Here is a 13,792-nt window from a genome sequence, read left to right as displayed (position 1 = left end):
CACATTTTTCGCCACACAGCCTAAAATTTAAAATTTTAAGTTATTAACTTACATAGTATTAGAGTAAGAGTATAAATATCATGAGTATTAGTACATACTTGGTTACTATGAAACCAGCATCCATGGGCTGAAGCTGATGGAAAATGTCTAATCAACATTTCTCTTAATGCGGTTTCAAAGTCTGTTAATATAATCGTAGGCCTAAACTCAGGCAGTAAATTTACTTTTATAAAGTTTAGTACTGTATCATAAGCCTGGGAAGTCTTGCGTTCCATTAAGGCGTATACTATAGGAATACTCTAAAATAAAGTCTTATAGAATTTAACTTAATGCAATATTATAACACCATTATAACTTACATGGTTATTTACCATCACATGCATTATGAGTAATTGGTAAGACTTAGGTGTTGACGGAATGACCCGAAATGTAGCATCAACATGCATTTCCGTTACTTCCATTTCTAGAGCCTTCAGAATTAAACTTTTAGAAGCAAAAACTATTGAATTATTCCCAGATGTATCTTCTACACAACCTAGAGAACAAAATATTATTTTAATGAAATCAACAGTTGATTGTGTAGCATTTACAATATCTCTTGCTGCCCAAAGTATAGATAAACTGTCTATGTTTAACAATTTACATTAAAATCACAATAAATACCTTTATATATAACTTCACCACAACTTTGGTATCTTTCAAGGAGCCCATATTGAAATTGATCAGCTAGCTCTCTTAATGTTCCCGGCACAGTTGGCAACGAACGTCTCCTACTCCACCTCATATAACTTTCAGCTGATTTCCATGTATATTTGGTAGCAGATTCTGGGTTTCTAATGATAAAGCCCATTTTAATAAATATCAGTTATTGAAGAATTAAAACATTGTGGATTATCTAATAATTGGGTAGAAATAATTGATTTTATTAGACATTAATTTTATCAGGTAAAAATATTCATTGTTTAATGTTTTTAATTTTTTAATTTGTATTAGTTTATTCAAATTAATTTGTTTTGTATGCTTTCAACTTTTCCATTTCTTATTTATCATAATTAATATTTTTTTTATCTTAATTTCAATTTAACCTAATATTAAATATATATTATATATGTATATAATAAATATCAATTATAATTGTTATCAGAGGCGGTTTGAACAATTACATTTTACCGGGGCAGATAAATTTAAACCACCCACCTACCCTAAAAAAATTGTTCTATGGTTCTCAACAATTATTACCTATTTATTACTATTCAATTCTATTAAGTTTCATTTTACCAAACTACTGAGCACTGACCCACTGACCACCCACCCACCCACTCCAAATTTTTTTACCGGGGCACCGCCCCGGTAGAAGGTGCTTACAAGCCGCCTCTGATTGTTATTTAATATAGTCAAGGTCTTCTATGAGTGTTATACTATAAATTAATTAAATGCATAATATTTTTATGTATATAATATTATTACAATAATTGAATACTATTTAAAAACCAATATATACTATACATACTATATACCTCCCATGTATAGCAATTTAATTAATTAATCCAATAGAGGCCAATATGTACCACACTCATATATTAATGATACAGATATTTTACTGTATTGATTGATAATATATATGTATAAATATATAGATCAAAAATTGTTCATTATACCTATTAAACCTTAAATATATATATAGTACTTCTTCATATGTTAATACAGCTACTCACATGGCTCACATGTCTCCAGTGACATTTAAACTTATAATAGTATTTGTAAACGCATACATAAAAGCGTTATGGAGCATTGTAAATATTATATAGTACATATTATTTTGGTTTTGTATTGATACATGTACAGACAGCTGCATAATCCATGCACTACTTTTTTAACCTAATAATATCTGTTTTCTATTTTATTACCTACCTATTGTTTGACAAAGTATTTGCTTTTCAAAATAAATATAAAAATGTATAAATTGTTTTGAGATAATATTTAGACTAATCGATATGTCATACCCTCAAAAATATTATTCTCTATAATTTTTGTAAAACATCAAAAAAATGATTCTGTGTAAATGCGTTTTGCTATGTTGCGCGTGTGCCAGAGAGAGAAATGTGCTAACATCCTCTGAAGCAAAAAATATAAATTGATCTTACCGCCTGGCTTCATCCTCATAAATGGCGTTCAATGAAGTTTCTTCATTAATACTGCGTTGTTTCAAACTTTTCTTGAAACTATTCATGGCTTTAATACTTGGATTAGGTGCATGATTATGGTTTCTTACCAAATGTACATTATTGTCACCTGTGATTTTCATGGAACCCCGACACATGTACGTTGCTGCTTCTTTGCATTTGTAATAACTGTTATAGTAAATAAAAAAAACATAAGAAATGAACAAACTGTGCATTGATGAAACTCTAAGGTGTTTATAGGTAGATAGGTGTACCTTAACAAAATACTTTTAACTTACATTATGTTGTTTCTTTTTGAACCATTTTTAACATAAAAATAATTTTCATACTCCATGATGGTAAAAGTCAAGACACAGTAAACAAATTGTTGTAGAATAAGCACAGCTCGGTAACAACGAAGAAGCGGTAATGGCCGATATATGCCAATTGCCAATGGACATTGGACGGGTGATCGTTGAAAAATAAACACGATAGCCATTACTCAGAATATCTCTCCACAGACCGCAGTTGGGTTTTTTCCACTGCATCTTTATTAATATGTTCTATTATTAAAACTGATAGTGATAACGAGGGCTTCGAGTCCATCATCGACGTATGTATATTGTATATTGTCTAGGTATAAGACATATTATATACTTATCTATGGTATTAAAAAAAATTGACCTATAATAAATTCCAAATTAATCATATCACAATATCCATTAGGTACTTATAACGCGTTATACATCAACAACAAACCGTGATACTATCATGGATATATAATGCGATACTTTAGAAAGTTTCAAGTACCCACGAATAATATTGTACAATCACAACAAAAATACTAAAATAGTTATTTTAGGTTTTTTAATATGTAATTTCGTTTAAATTTGAATTTAAAATGACTATTCAAATAAACTGTGCTTATGTATTTTTAAGTTTTTTTGGTAACAGAATTAACTACTTGAAATCTTGTTTTTAATTTTCAATCGTTAGATATAAAAGTTGAACATTTTATAAATTTTTATCTACAAAATGATTATTCAATTTTAAATTTGATAAATGTTGTCTAAATTCGATCTTTAAATGTTTATAAAAAAATATTGTGCCCGTATTTTTAATATTTTTCAACTAATATTGTAAAAATATATCAGGAGCCTTGCATTAAATGTTTACACTTTTTGGCCCAATAGATAAAACTGTATTGATAATTATAGAAAAAAAAATGGAAAATGAAAATGTTTCTAAACAGTTCAAAACAAATCATAATATTTTGAAAATGTTATCGTGTATAGAAAATTCAAATATAAACAACTGGTGAAAATTTCATATATATACATTCATAATGAATGATTCATTTGTTTTAGAGTTAAACCAAAAACCAAAATCGATTTTGTGGAAAACCGATTTTGCGTAAAAATTCCCGTTTTTCCTTAATTTTTATGTTGTTTTTCCGGCGCTTGTGAAAACTATTGGGAATTTTAAAATTTGACATCCCGAACGCATCAACTAGATTCACTTTCCCAAACAACAAGATACTGTTTAAGAAAATCGAAGTAGTTTTACTGCCCCTAACCGTGATGACAGGCACAAAAAAAAAATAAAAAAAAACACACATCATTGTAAAATCAATATATTCATCACTCCGTTCAGAATCTAAAATGTGATTATACATAAATTATTTAGTTAATGTTTTAGAGGTACTAGCTGCTAAACGTAAATGGTATTTATTTATTTATTTTATTTAATATCGGTAAAGATTACTAGGCCTCACTGAGTTTAAACTCGTGTGGAGGCCTAGGAGTTATCTTATATACAACACATTTACATTTATAATTTTCTCCTTAAATACCTACTCATGTAGGTATGAATCAAGAAATTTTTTTAGATACAAATATAATTTGACCAGACCATAACTGGCATAGAATATACAGTGCATGATTAATAACTAGTTAGTTTATCATGTTACAGAGTAGGTACCTTATGTTATAGTACTAAATTTGGTATTTAGCTTTGAAAATAAAATAAGGTTAACTATACCTACATTCAAACTGTAAAAAATGTAGGTATATTAATTTTTTGGCCCTTGTAACATGATCATTGTACAAGATCTAAAGAATTATACATTTTAAAACTATATTTGGTCGGTGTAATTTTTGTTAAAACTGCGTTATTGTATACTGCCTATGCGTGCCCCTTAAAAAATATATTTAATATGCTGTCCAGATTTTTACGGTCCAGTTTTGTCCGGTCCAGATTTCTACGGAATTCAAATTTTTTATTTCCAGATTTCTACTGTCCAGATTTTTACAGTCCAGATTTCTACTGTCCATATTTTTACGGTCCAGTTTTGTCCGGTCCAGATTTTTACGGATTTCAAATTTTTTATTTCCAGATTTCTACTGTCCAGCTTTTTACAGTCCAGATTTCTACGGTCCAGTTTTAAACGTCCAGGTTTTTACATTCCAGGTTTTTACGTGGACCCATAATATATTATTATTATTCAGTCATTGTTATTTATTACAACCATAAATACATCAATACTTTAATGATTAATACCATGATATTTTTTTTAACCTGACTACTTAATTTTTCCTTTCTTTATTATGTTAATAGGGCATAATGTATTTAAATAACCCTTCTTGTAAAATATACTAAAATAATACATTTAAAATAAAATATAAATAAAATAAATTTAACAATATAATTTATTGGTTAAAAATATTTGTGGTAATATTGTCTGTTATATTTTATGTATCAAATTATATTATAATAGCTAGATTAATTCTTTATATATTTTTCATACATATAACCAACTACTTAAAAAATAAATACATAAATCAAACATTGTAGATATATAATATAGCTGCAATATTGTGTAAATATATAGGTATAATATTGTGAGAATATATAGCTGCAATATTGTGTAAATATATAGCTATAATATTGTGAGAATATATAGCTGCAATATTGTGNCTTGCGACGACACCGGGGCGTTGAGCAATTTGTCGATCAATGCAGTTGCGACCAATCGCGGGCGATGAAAACGCGACGATAACGTGGACCACGCAAGGTCATAATTATCAGCGGACACGGGTATATTGCGAATGGCGTCAGACGCAGAACCCTGCAGACATCCGATCAAATGTTGCATTTTATCGATTTTCGGTAAGTCGGTCCTATCACCAACAAGCGCGGAGAACCGATCGCGGAACGTCGGCCAATAATTGAAATCGCCATTGAACGACGGTAATGGAATTTCGGGTAGTCTAGATGCTGACTTGAATAGTGTGTCGCTGTTCTGATTTCGCTCGCCATGGCCGCGCTTAGTATTCTTAAAATCGTCGAAATTACCCTGCATGGCGATTGCCGTAGTGGCGTTGATAATAGAGAGCACTTCGGCTGGCAACTCAGCCGAATATTCGCTTTCGGCATTTATTTCCAATAGACTGTCTAGCACATCACTGTCCGCTGCTTCGAATTGTGCCCATAAATCGTCCAGAGTCGCCGCCGCTATATGCAATTCATCCATAAGACCAGGATCGTCCTTAACGCGTTTAGCGAGGCTGTTAACTGACCGAATTTTCTTGACCGCGATAGTGCGTTTTGTGTCAGCTCTAGTAATTAAACGCCTGACGCGTTTGATTTCCTTTTCTTCGGCAGTCTCGACCACGTTGACCGTTGGTATAATATTATGATGTAGTCGTAAAGGAAACAAATAGCAATAGACGGTCGAAAACCAACAATTCGCTTACCCAATACAAATTAAATAGATACCTGTTACAAATCAGATATAACAGTAACTGTACTAATATATGAATAATAAAATGATAAATACCTATAAGTGAATAATAACTCAATGTTACGAATGCGACACCACCGTCGACTTAAATAAATTATTTTAATTAGAAATCTATCGCTAACGATAATACGAATAATAGAAAAGGTCACTCGTTAATTGAATACTCGAAATCAAAACGCTAATGTAATAATAATGAAAACCACGCTCTGCTACCAGATGATTGCGCCGGATAGTTCTTACGCAGTATATTGGCAGTGGACTATTCCGACTCGCGCAGATTTCGGGAAGGTGACCTTATTAATTCAATAATAACAACTCGTCCTTTTAAGGCGCTTGGCGCACAATACATATAATAATACAAACGTAATAATAATATAACAATACGCTTCAGATGCGTGATCATACAAAAAAAAAATGATACATATAATACTAATGGATATCGATTGATAATACAAAAGAAAACACACACGACGGTTATAACAATCGTCGTGTTAACAACTAGTGATAACGATATGGGGGTGATACGTCTGACCTGGTAGATGACTGGTACTTTGCTCCACACGACGTACTTCTCCGTTGGCTGACACTTCCAAAACGAAAAACCGAACAGGTCACTCAGTGGGTTTGACAGTATACACTATTACGACTTACGAGAATGATATCCCAATGGACGGGTCCTTTCCGTGCAATTGACACGATTTAACAATGCGCCGGAAAAGTAAAAACATAGGTACGACCGGAACGGACGGGCATAATGTACATAGCCACGTGGGTACAAACGAACACCAAATTGCGGCGACACGGCATACAACAACGACTATGTAAGTCCACGATCTTAACACAGCGACGATATTAGAGCAAAAAAGGAATGTATCAACGGCTCGTAGTATCGCGCGTGAAAAGTGACGACCGTACGCACATAACAACAACGCACCCAACAGCGTGGCGAAAAAACGTAATAAAAAGGACGCACACGGTTAAACAGGAAAAGGCACAACGTAGCGTGCTATATATGCGAATGCGACAGACATCAGACAGCATTACGGAACCGGCATAACGGTCTTGTTACCAACGGCGCTACGCACCAAGAGGCAAGAGCGCGCTCCGATGCTGGTGATCGCAACGCATGCGCGGCAGGAATCGTCATTTGATAGGCATGGCGCGCTCTGGTATTGTCTGGTCCGAACAATATCGCTTGTAAAAATATCTGATGTATAATTATTATTTTATAGTTATTCACCAAATCTGAAATGAGGCTCATGTCACCCTTGTCGCCGCCTCAATACTCGAGTATGTCTCCAATGTACGATGATAATGATTTCGACCCTTCGCAGGCACAGGTAATTTATAACTTCATTGAAATAATTTAAGTATTAAATGTTATTATTTATAGGAAGCTGAAGAGGATAGGGCATTCAGAGAATGTTTAAAGGGCATTAACCCTACACAGGCGAACCCGACCACTAAGCCGAAGGTAATATACACATCATATAATTATTATTATTTAAATATTTAATACAAGTTTATTTTAGTCACAGAATGTAGAGATGGATCCTCCGATGTTACCACCGAGCATATTCGGCATTCACGAAGATCCGATTACATACGGAACACTCAGAGTCAGACCATCATATGTAATTTATATAATCATTTTTTAAATAAAAACATTATTTAATTGTAATTTTTTTTTTTCAGCCTATCGATAATATTGAGGATCTAAACTGGGTTGAGCAGTCGTGTGACGTAAACGATGGACCAGATTTTTTCATGGCACCATCCCAATTTATTACGCCACCTACATGAACATTCACCATGCATCCAACACCGTTTCGCAAAGTTAAGCGACAACTATTTTAATTTTTTGTACAATGTGTAAAATAAAATCAAGCGTGATACTTAAAACAAGTTTTTTTCATTTATTAGAAATAAGACACAATAATTACAAGGTATAAAATATTTACAAGGTATAAAAATAATTACAAGGTTTACAATTTTCTAACATCGCCACTAAACGGGTTATAAGTTATAATCTGGTCATGTAATATTAAGCAATGTGCTGCAGTTTTTTCTGGAATAACTGTATCCTTTTCAAATTCAATACGTATAGATCTGCGGTCGTCGACTTCACATTATCGTTTTGACGTGATAAATCAACTACGACGATTGGAACGTAGTTTTGAAAAATGTGTTTTGATGATAATGGCTCGCAATAGTCTCTCTCATAATACGATTTTTGAAAGTCCGTATAGGCCTTATACAAAATACTAGTTGTATTATTTTTAAAATCTGCACGAAAGTCTTCGTACGGATACACTTCAGAATTTAAGTGAACCTTAAGGTTATTTAGTTGACAGTGATCGTTTTCAATATTTTTTTTGCGATCAGTTTGTAATCTGATAAATATAAAATTTGCGGAAATGATTATTTTGGAAGTTATAGCCTCCCAAAGTTAACGATTTTACGATTATACACATGCGCGCAACACTACTATTTTACTTATAGTAGTATAGTAGTATATACTTTTATTATTTTTAACTTTTTTATTAATTTTAAACCATTATCCTCTAGCTCAAGCTGTTTAAAATCAAATAAATTTAGATGCTTACTAACTGCCATCTTAAAAGCTTGTGTAAGTTCTACATGCGACAACGCGACATACATTATAGTATCGTAAAATGATTATTATAATAACAAAACAATTATATCGAGCACAGATAATTAATATCCGATGGTATACCCAATTAAATAACTATATTCCTATTCATATTATAATTATGTTATTAAATATATCTTTTATAGATGACCAAATTACCTATAGTTAATTACCTACAGTAAGCAGGGCAGTGATTAAACAGTTTGCGGCACTCGTCGCTGCGCTCCTCGGCGCCGTCGCTCCGCTCCGCAAATCGAAAATATCCCCCGAGTCCCGACTTGCTATGCAACACCACCTTAAGTAGGTTACAGGGTAAGTTATGTCGTAGTATATGGGCAGTGTTACACAGTTAAAGTATAAAAACAATTAAAAAAGTCCTCCGGTCGCCAAACTCTAGGTCCTCGCGCGGCATTAGTAGTGTTGCGCGCATGCGTATAAACGTAAAATCGTTAACTTTGGGAGGCTTTAACTTCCAAAATAATAATTTCCGCAAATTTTTTTTTGCACCATCGTTCTTAACTCGTCAAAACAATCCTTTTAAAAAAAAAAAATTCCAAAAAAAAGGTGCCCGGTAATCTAGACTTATACCAAATCTCCCATAGTGGCTTAGTCGTACTGTAACGTGGTCGGGGAAGACCAGTTAAATATAAGATATTCAGGGAGGAGTTGTGTATCCTTTGAATATATTTATCCGTAGCTCGGGAGCAGGAATGTTGGGATCTTATAGTTACAAATGAATACAGATTGATTTAAATTGTTATTAAAATATAATTTAATTACATATAATTTACTTACAACTAATTTATTGGCAGCCCGGAGTTCCTATTCACGTGACGGTGTCGCGCAAAACCGAGAACTGGCGTACCCTTACATAATATTCGCATTTGGCCGTAGCCTTACAATGGTATCATAACAGGAGGGGCTCAATATATCTAGTCAGCATATTCTATATATTATGTTTATAAGGTATATAATAATATATATGTACATGTATATATGTAGGCTATACGTATATAGGTGACAAAGTATAAGTGACGATGTCACCATCGTTACAGTACCTCTACCTAGAATTTTAAAAATGTAAAATGTCTGATTCCGATACTGAAACATTTGACGTTAGTACCTACTTAAAAAATTGGTCTTTAATTTAATTATCAATACTATTTTTATTCATACTACTGATTTGTAATAAATGTTTTGATGTGTATTCCAACACTTCAATTTATACATGCAACCAATAAATGTTTATAAGTTTGATACAGCTAAATTGGAAATTCAACTTAGGTTATATTTTAGAAATATTAGTTGTAGGATTTCAAATTTTAAAAATCACAAACATTTTCAAATTAAATTTGTTTTCATGAACCGTAAGCACTTACCAACTGTCAAATAATCATTATTATTATCTATACTAGACAATTATATGAATTGCACATTATAATTATTGAAATGTTCAGGTATATAGTTGATGACATTTGCAAAGAAAAAATATACCTACACATTTGTTAAAAAAAAAGAAACCTTGGAAGAAATTGATTTATTTCCAATGTAGTATTCATTGTTTATACATCTTCGGTTTATTGTAACACGTTTTAACTTTTACACTTGTAAAAAAAAGCGTTTCATGCACTCAAAATGTATAAATGTAATGAAATAATTTTACACACAAAGTTACTGGACCATATTAGATATTGTAAGTACAGTAGTTGTAGTAATGGAATAATAGTAATAAAAAAATGTAGGTAGATACTTAAATATTTAAAAATATCTTATATTTTAATAAAATATTTCTGAAATCCTTTATTCTTACTTCTTACATATGGAGGGAATTATATTTCAAGTTGTTCCATATACCTAAATGAATAAAGTAAATAGGATTTGAAAGTGATTTGGCCTGAGTGGTTTTACGACTTTGTGTTACAAGCTGTATTACATTAGTGATGTAACGAAGACCTTCGTTGTCATCCATACATACCCATTTGAAGACTTATTTATTTTTTATTGTCGTTTTGGGATTTTGGCCGCTCGTCAGTGATTATTCTTCCATGAAATCTGCTTTAGAGCTTAAATGGGAATTTTCAATTATATTTAAGATAATTTTTAATGGTATCTTGAGGATATTGAGTATTATTTTAGTATATAACATTTGTGTCCAATTATAAAAATTGTTCTACTAAATTGCAAGATCGATTAATCGTCATCTGAAATTGTAAGAAATAGAATGAATGCAATATCACCCGTGAAATAGTTTTTAATTTCATAATATATTACGTGTCCATAAAAAATTCCATACCTATTCATTTTATTAATTTGTTTGAAAGAAATCTGCAAGTTCCATAAATTAAGTAATAAATCAGTCGATCATCAATTTTTTATTTTCATATAGAGGACGGTTGATAGATTCATTCCACTCATGTTTTTTTTTTTTTGCAAAAAGAGGGCAAGCAAGTAAGGGCTAAGAATATATTTTTGAATTTGTAATCTTTGATATTGTGGTTTTATTCGTCGAGTACCCTAAATTTTTTAAGTTTAATAAACTATTAATGTAATATTGTAACATTAGTTATATACTTATACATGTACCTATTTTAATAATATTAGTTCTACTCGTATGAACTATGATAAAATAAAAATTTAAAATTATAGCACACCATAATAATAATAATATAGTACTATTGTCTATTAATATAAGTTAGTTGATAGGTATACATATATTTAAATTAGAATACTATACAATTACTTTTATTATGATAGTTAATACTTAATATTAGTATCAACAATTTTAGTATAGTAAATCATAATGAAGAATGCTTTAAGTTGAGTAATAATATTATTTTCTGATTTGTATTTAACCATTGTAATATTTTATGCACAAATAGTTAAGACTTTAATTAATAAATTCTCAAACATTATATTATTGTTATAGATCATGAATAAGAAACGTTCAGTTTTATATAATTGTATTCAAAATTAATTTTGATTGAATAATAATTAATGTTTAATTATGTCTTAGCTAAAAAATTAATTTCATTTTTAATAGTTCCGATTTTCATACCTTGTAAATTTGTTATGATGTTAATAAAATAATAAATCATTTTTTTGTTTTATGTTTTTCTAGGTTAGGTTTTTTATGCTTTTGGTTTTATTCAAAAAGTTTAAATGTACCTACTACCTACATTTGACTTCAGCATAAATCTGTATTTACTTCAAATGAATAAAGGTTTAAAAATACACATACGTTAAAAAATCTTAGGCTCCTACTGTACAGACGTACAGTTAACATTGAAATTTAACACAGGACGGAAGCATAACTTCTTATTAATTTGGTAAGTTTTTGTTTATGTGATAAAAGTTTTGAAATAAAGGTTTGCCTTTTTTAGTTCTTTTAAATGTTGTTTTTATATATGTTCATGAAACTAAAAATTAGTTTTATATGACCCATGTTGGTTTGTTTTATGATGAATGTTCAAGGTGATATAATTAATACACGTTAAATAGTCGTATATTATATNTGAAGATGAACTTACTTTTTACTTGCAAGGAAACATTTACTATATAATCGTACTTATCACTTTTATTGATCGTTTAGGTCATAACTCATCACTTGTAGCAATATATTTTTATTATTTTGCAATAGTTATTAAAAATGTTTTTCAAAATGAAATGTTATACAATTGCAATGTATATTTACAATACGGTATACAGAAAACGGGTTCTTTGAAATATTGAATGTCATTGGCATTTTTTTATTTTTGGTAAAAGAACATCGAACGTGCACAACGATGGGTATAAACGTCCGCAAACACCACATGACGTAATTTATGTAAATTCTATACTAATGTTAAAAAAAAGTAGAAAAAAGAGATTGAATATAAATTTGCTATAAATATAATATTACAGAGTACGAAGGGAAGGACGTATATGTGAAAACGTTTCTTTCTGTAATGTGTGTATATATATATATATAATTTTATATAACATTGTTTGTGTTTTTAAATTACAATGCCAATAATGTCAAGATAATAATTGTTCAACATATAATCCTTTATTTTAGATTCTGTAAGGAGCCATGCACGTATCTATAGATTTTACAATGATGGGTTTTTTTGTGACTCTCGTCTCCAAGCGAAACAGAACAAATTGTTCAATTTTTATCTTTGAGGATGGATTCTGATAGAAAATTGGATCATGTTCAAAAGTAATAAATTTTTAGTACCGGTCAAAAAAATATTTGAATGCATTTGAAATTTTTTTTTTCATTTAATGCATGTTATAATATTTGTATTTGTGTAAAAAAGGTTGAAAAATAACTTTATACTATTTTACTACGGTTTCCTTAAAATATTTGAATAGTACATCTATGGCATATACTTAATATTAATATAGGATTATACAGTAAAGAACCCTAATATAAATAGGGCAACTTAGTGTAATTTAACATCCAAATTAATATCTGATATTTCCAATTTATTTAGAAAGAGTAGTTTTTGCATTAATCTAATATTTAGAAATTTTTTTGTATTGCAATTATTTTTTGTTCTCAAACAAACACTAAACAAATCCAAGTCATTAATACCAATTAATTTAGAAATTAATCCTGGAAGTTTGAAGTGGAGACGTTGCTAATTAATATTTATGGTAAACCTCCTAAAATAGTTTTTAGTCTATTACATAGTATTATAACTGAACATTTTATATTTGAACTCTCGAGTAAATGACGAACTTTGAAGTTTTAATAATATTATAATCTACGTCATAGGAAAGGGCTCTTAAACAATTGCGTTTAACTATAGATAACTGTACAACATTGTAAAATGATTAATAAATTAGTGGTTAGGTACTGTTAAAAGTAAGCTGTAGACCAGTTGGTTTCAGAATGTTTTCCATCACAGCTCATTATTATTAGTTATTTTAAGTTCGGTACATTTTGGATAAACATTGTCTACTTTTGAAAATAAGTACTTTAGGATAGAGAAACACATGTTAAATTTAGACTGCATCTTTCAGATTTCTAAGACATGTATTTGAATGTATTGATGGAGTGATTTTACTTATTTTTTGATTTTTCAGAAAAATAAACATGCATACATAAATATATTCATGAAACTATTCAACTTCAAATATTTTCAATGTAGTTATGAATTTAAAAATATAAAATATCTGAAAATATAAATA

The 13,792-nt window shown here is 30.2% G+C and overlaps 3 protein-coding genes and 1 long non-coding RNA gene across 4 annotated transcripts; 1 reads left to right on the top strand and 3 right to left on the bottom strand.

Moving 5' to 3' along the window:
* Window positions 1–98: 98 nt before the first annotated feature.
* LOC111028174 lies at window positions 99–2,517 on the bottom strand (the record flags this gene model as incomplete). Its single annotated transcript, XM_022306719.1, has 5 exons — window positions 2,462–2,517; window positions 2,145–2,351; window positions 664–833; window positions 372–535; window positions 99–299 (listed from the first exon to the last, which is right to left on the bottom strand). Coding segments are annotated over exons 1-5 (798 nt in total), but the record flags the coding sequence as incomplete, so codon positions are not given.
* Window positions 2,518–5,100: 2,583 nt separating this feature from the next.
* LOC111028173 lies at window positions 5,101–6,712 on the bottom strand. Its single transcript, XM_022306718.1, has 3 exons — window positions 6,616–6,712; window positions 6,001–6,550; window positions 5,101–5,939 (listed from the first exon to the last, which is right to left on the bottom strand). The coding sequence occupies exon 3, from the start codon at window positions 5,692–5,694 to the stop codon at window positions 5,101–5,103; it is 594 nt and encodes a 197-aa protein (XP_022162410.1). The 5' UTR covers window positions 5,695–5,939; window positions 6,001–6,550; window positions 6,616–6,712.
* Window positions 6,713–7,069: 357 nt separating this feature from the next.
* Window positions 7,070–7,866, top strand: LOC111028177. The gene is made up of 5 exons (XM_022306720.1): window positions 7,070–7,133; window positions 7,197–7,304; window positions 7,358–7,438; window positions 7,497–7,598; window positions 7,660–7,866. Exons 2-5 carry the CDS (start codon window positions 7,215–7,217, stop codon window positions 7,765–7,767), a joined length of 381 nt encoding a protein of 126 aa, XP_022162412.1. The 5' UTR covers window positions 7,070–7,133; window positions 7,197–7,214; the 3' UTR covers window positions 7,768–7,866.
* A 1,363-nt stretch (window positions 7,867–9,229) lies between these two features.
* LOC111028175 lies at window positions 9,230–9,471 on the bottom strand. Its single transcript, XR_002603884.1, has 2 exons — window positions 9,413–9,471; window positions 9,230–9,337 (listed from the first exon to the last, which is right to left on the bottom strand). It is a non-coding gene; the product is annotated as an uncharacterized LOC111028175 (long non-coding RNA).
* Between the last annotated feature and the right edge of the window lie 4,321 nt (window positions 9,472–13,792).

Source organism: Myzus persicae, unplaced genomic scaffold (genome assembly GCF_001856785.1).
Source record: "Myzus persicae strain clone G006 unplaced genomic scaffold, MPER_G0061.0, whole genome shotgun sequence".
Lineage (NCBI taxonomy): Eukaryota > Metazoa > Arthropoda > Insecta > Hemiptera > Aphididae > Myzus > Myzus persicae.
This window is presented reverse-complemented; position numbering and strand designations above follow the sequence as displayed.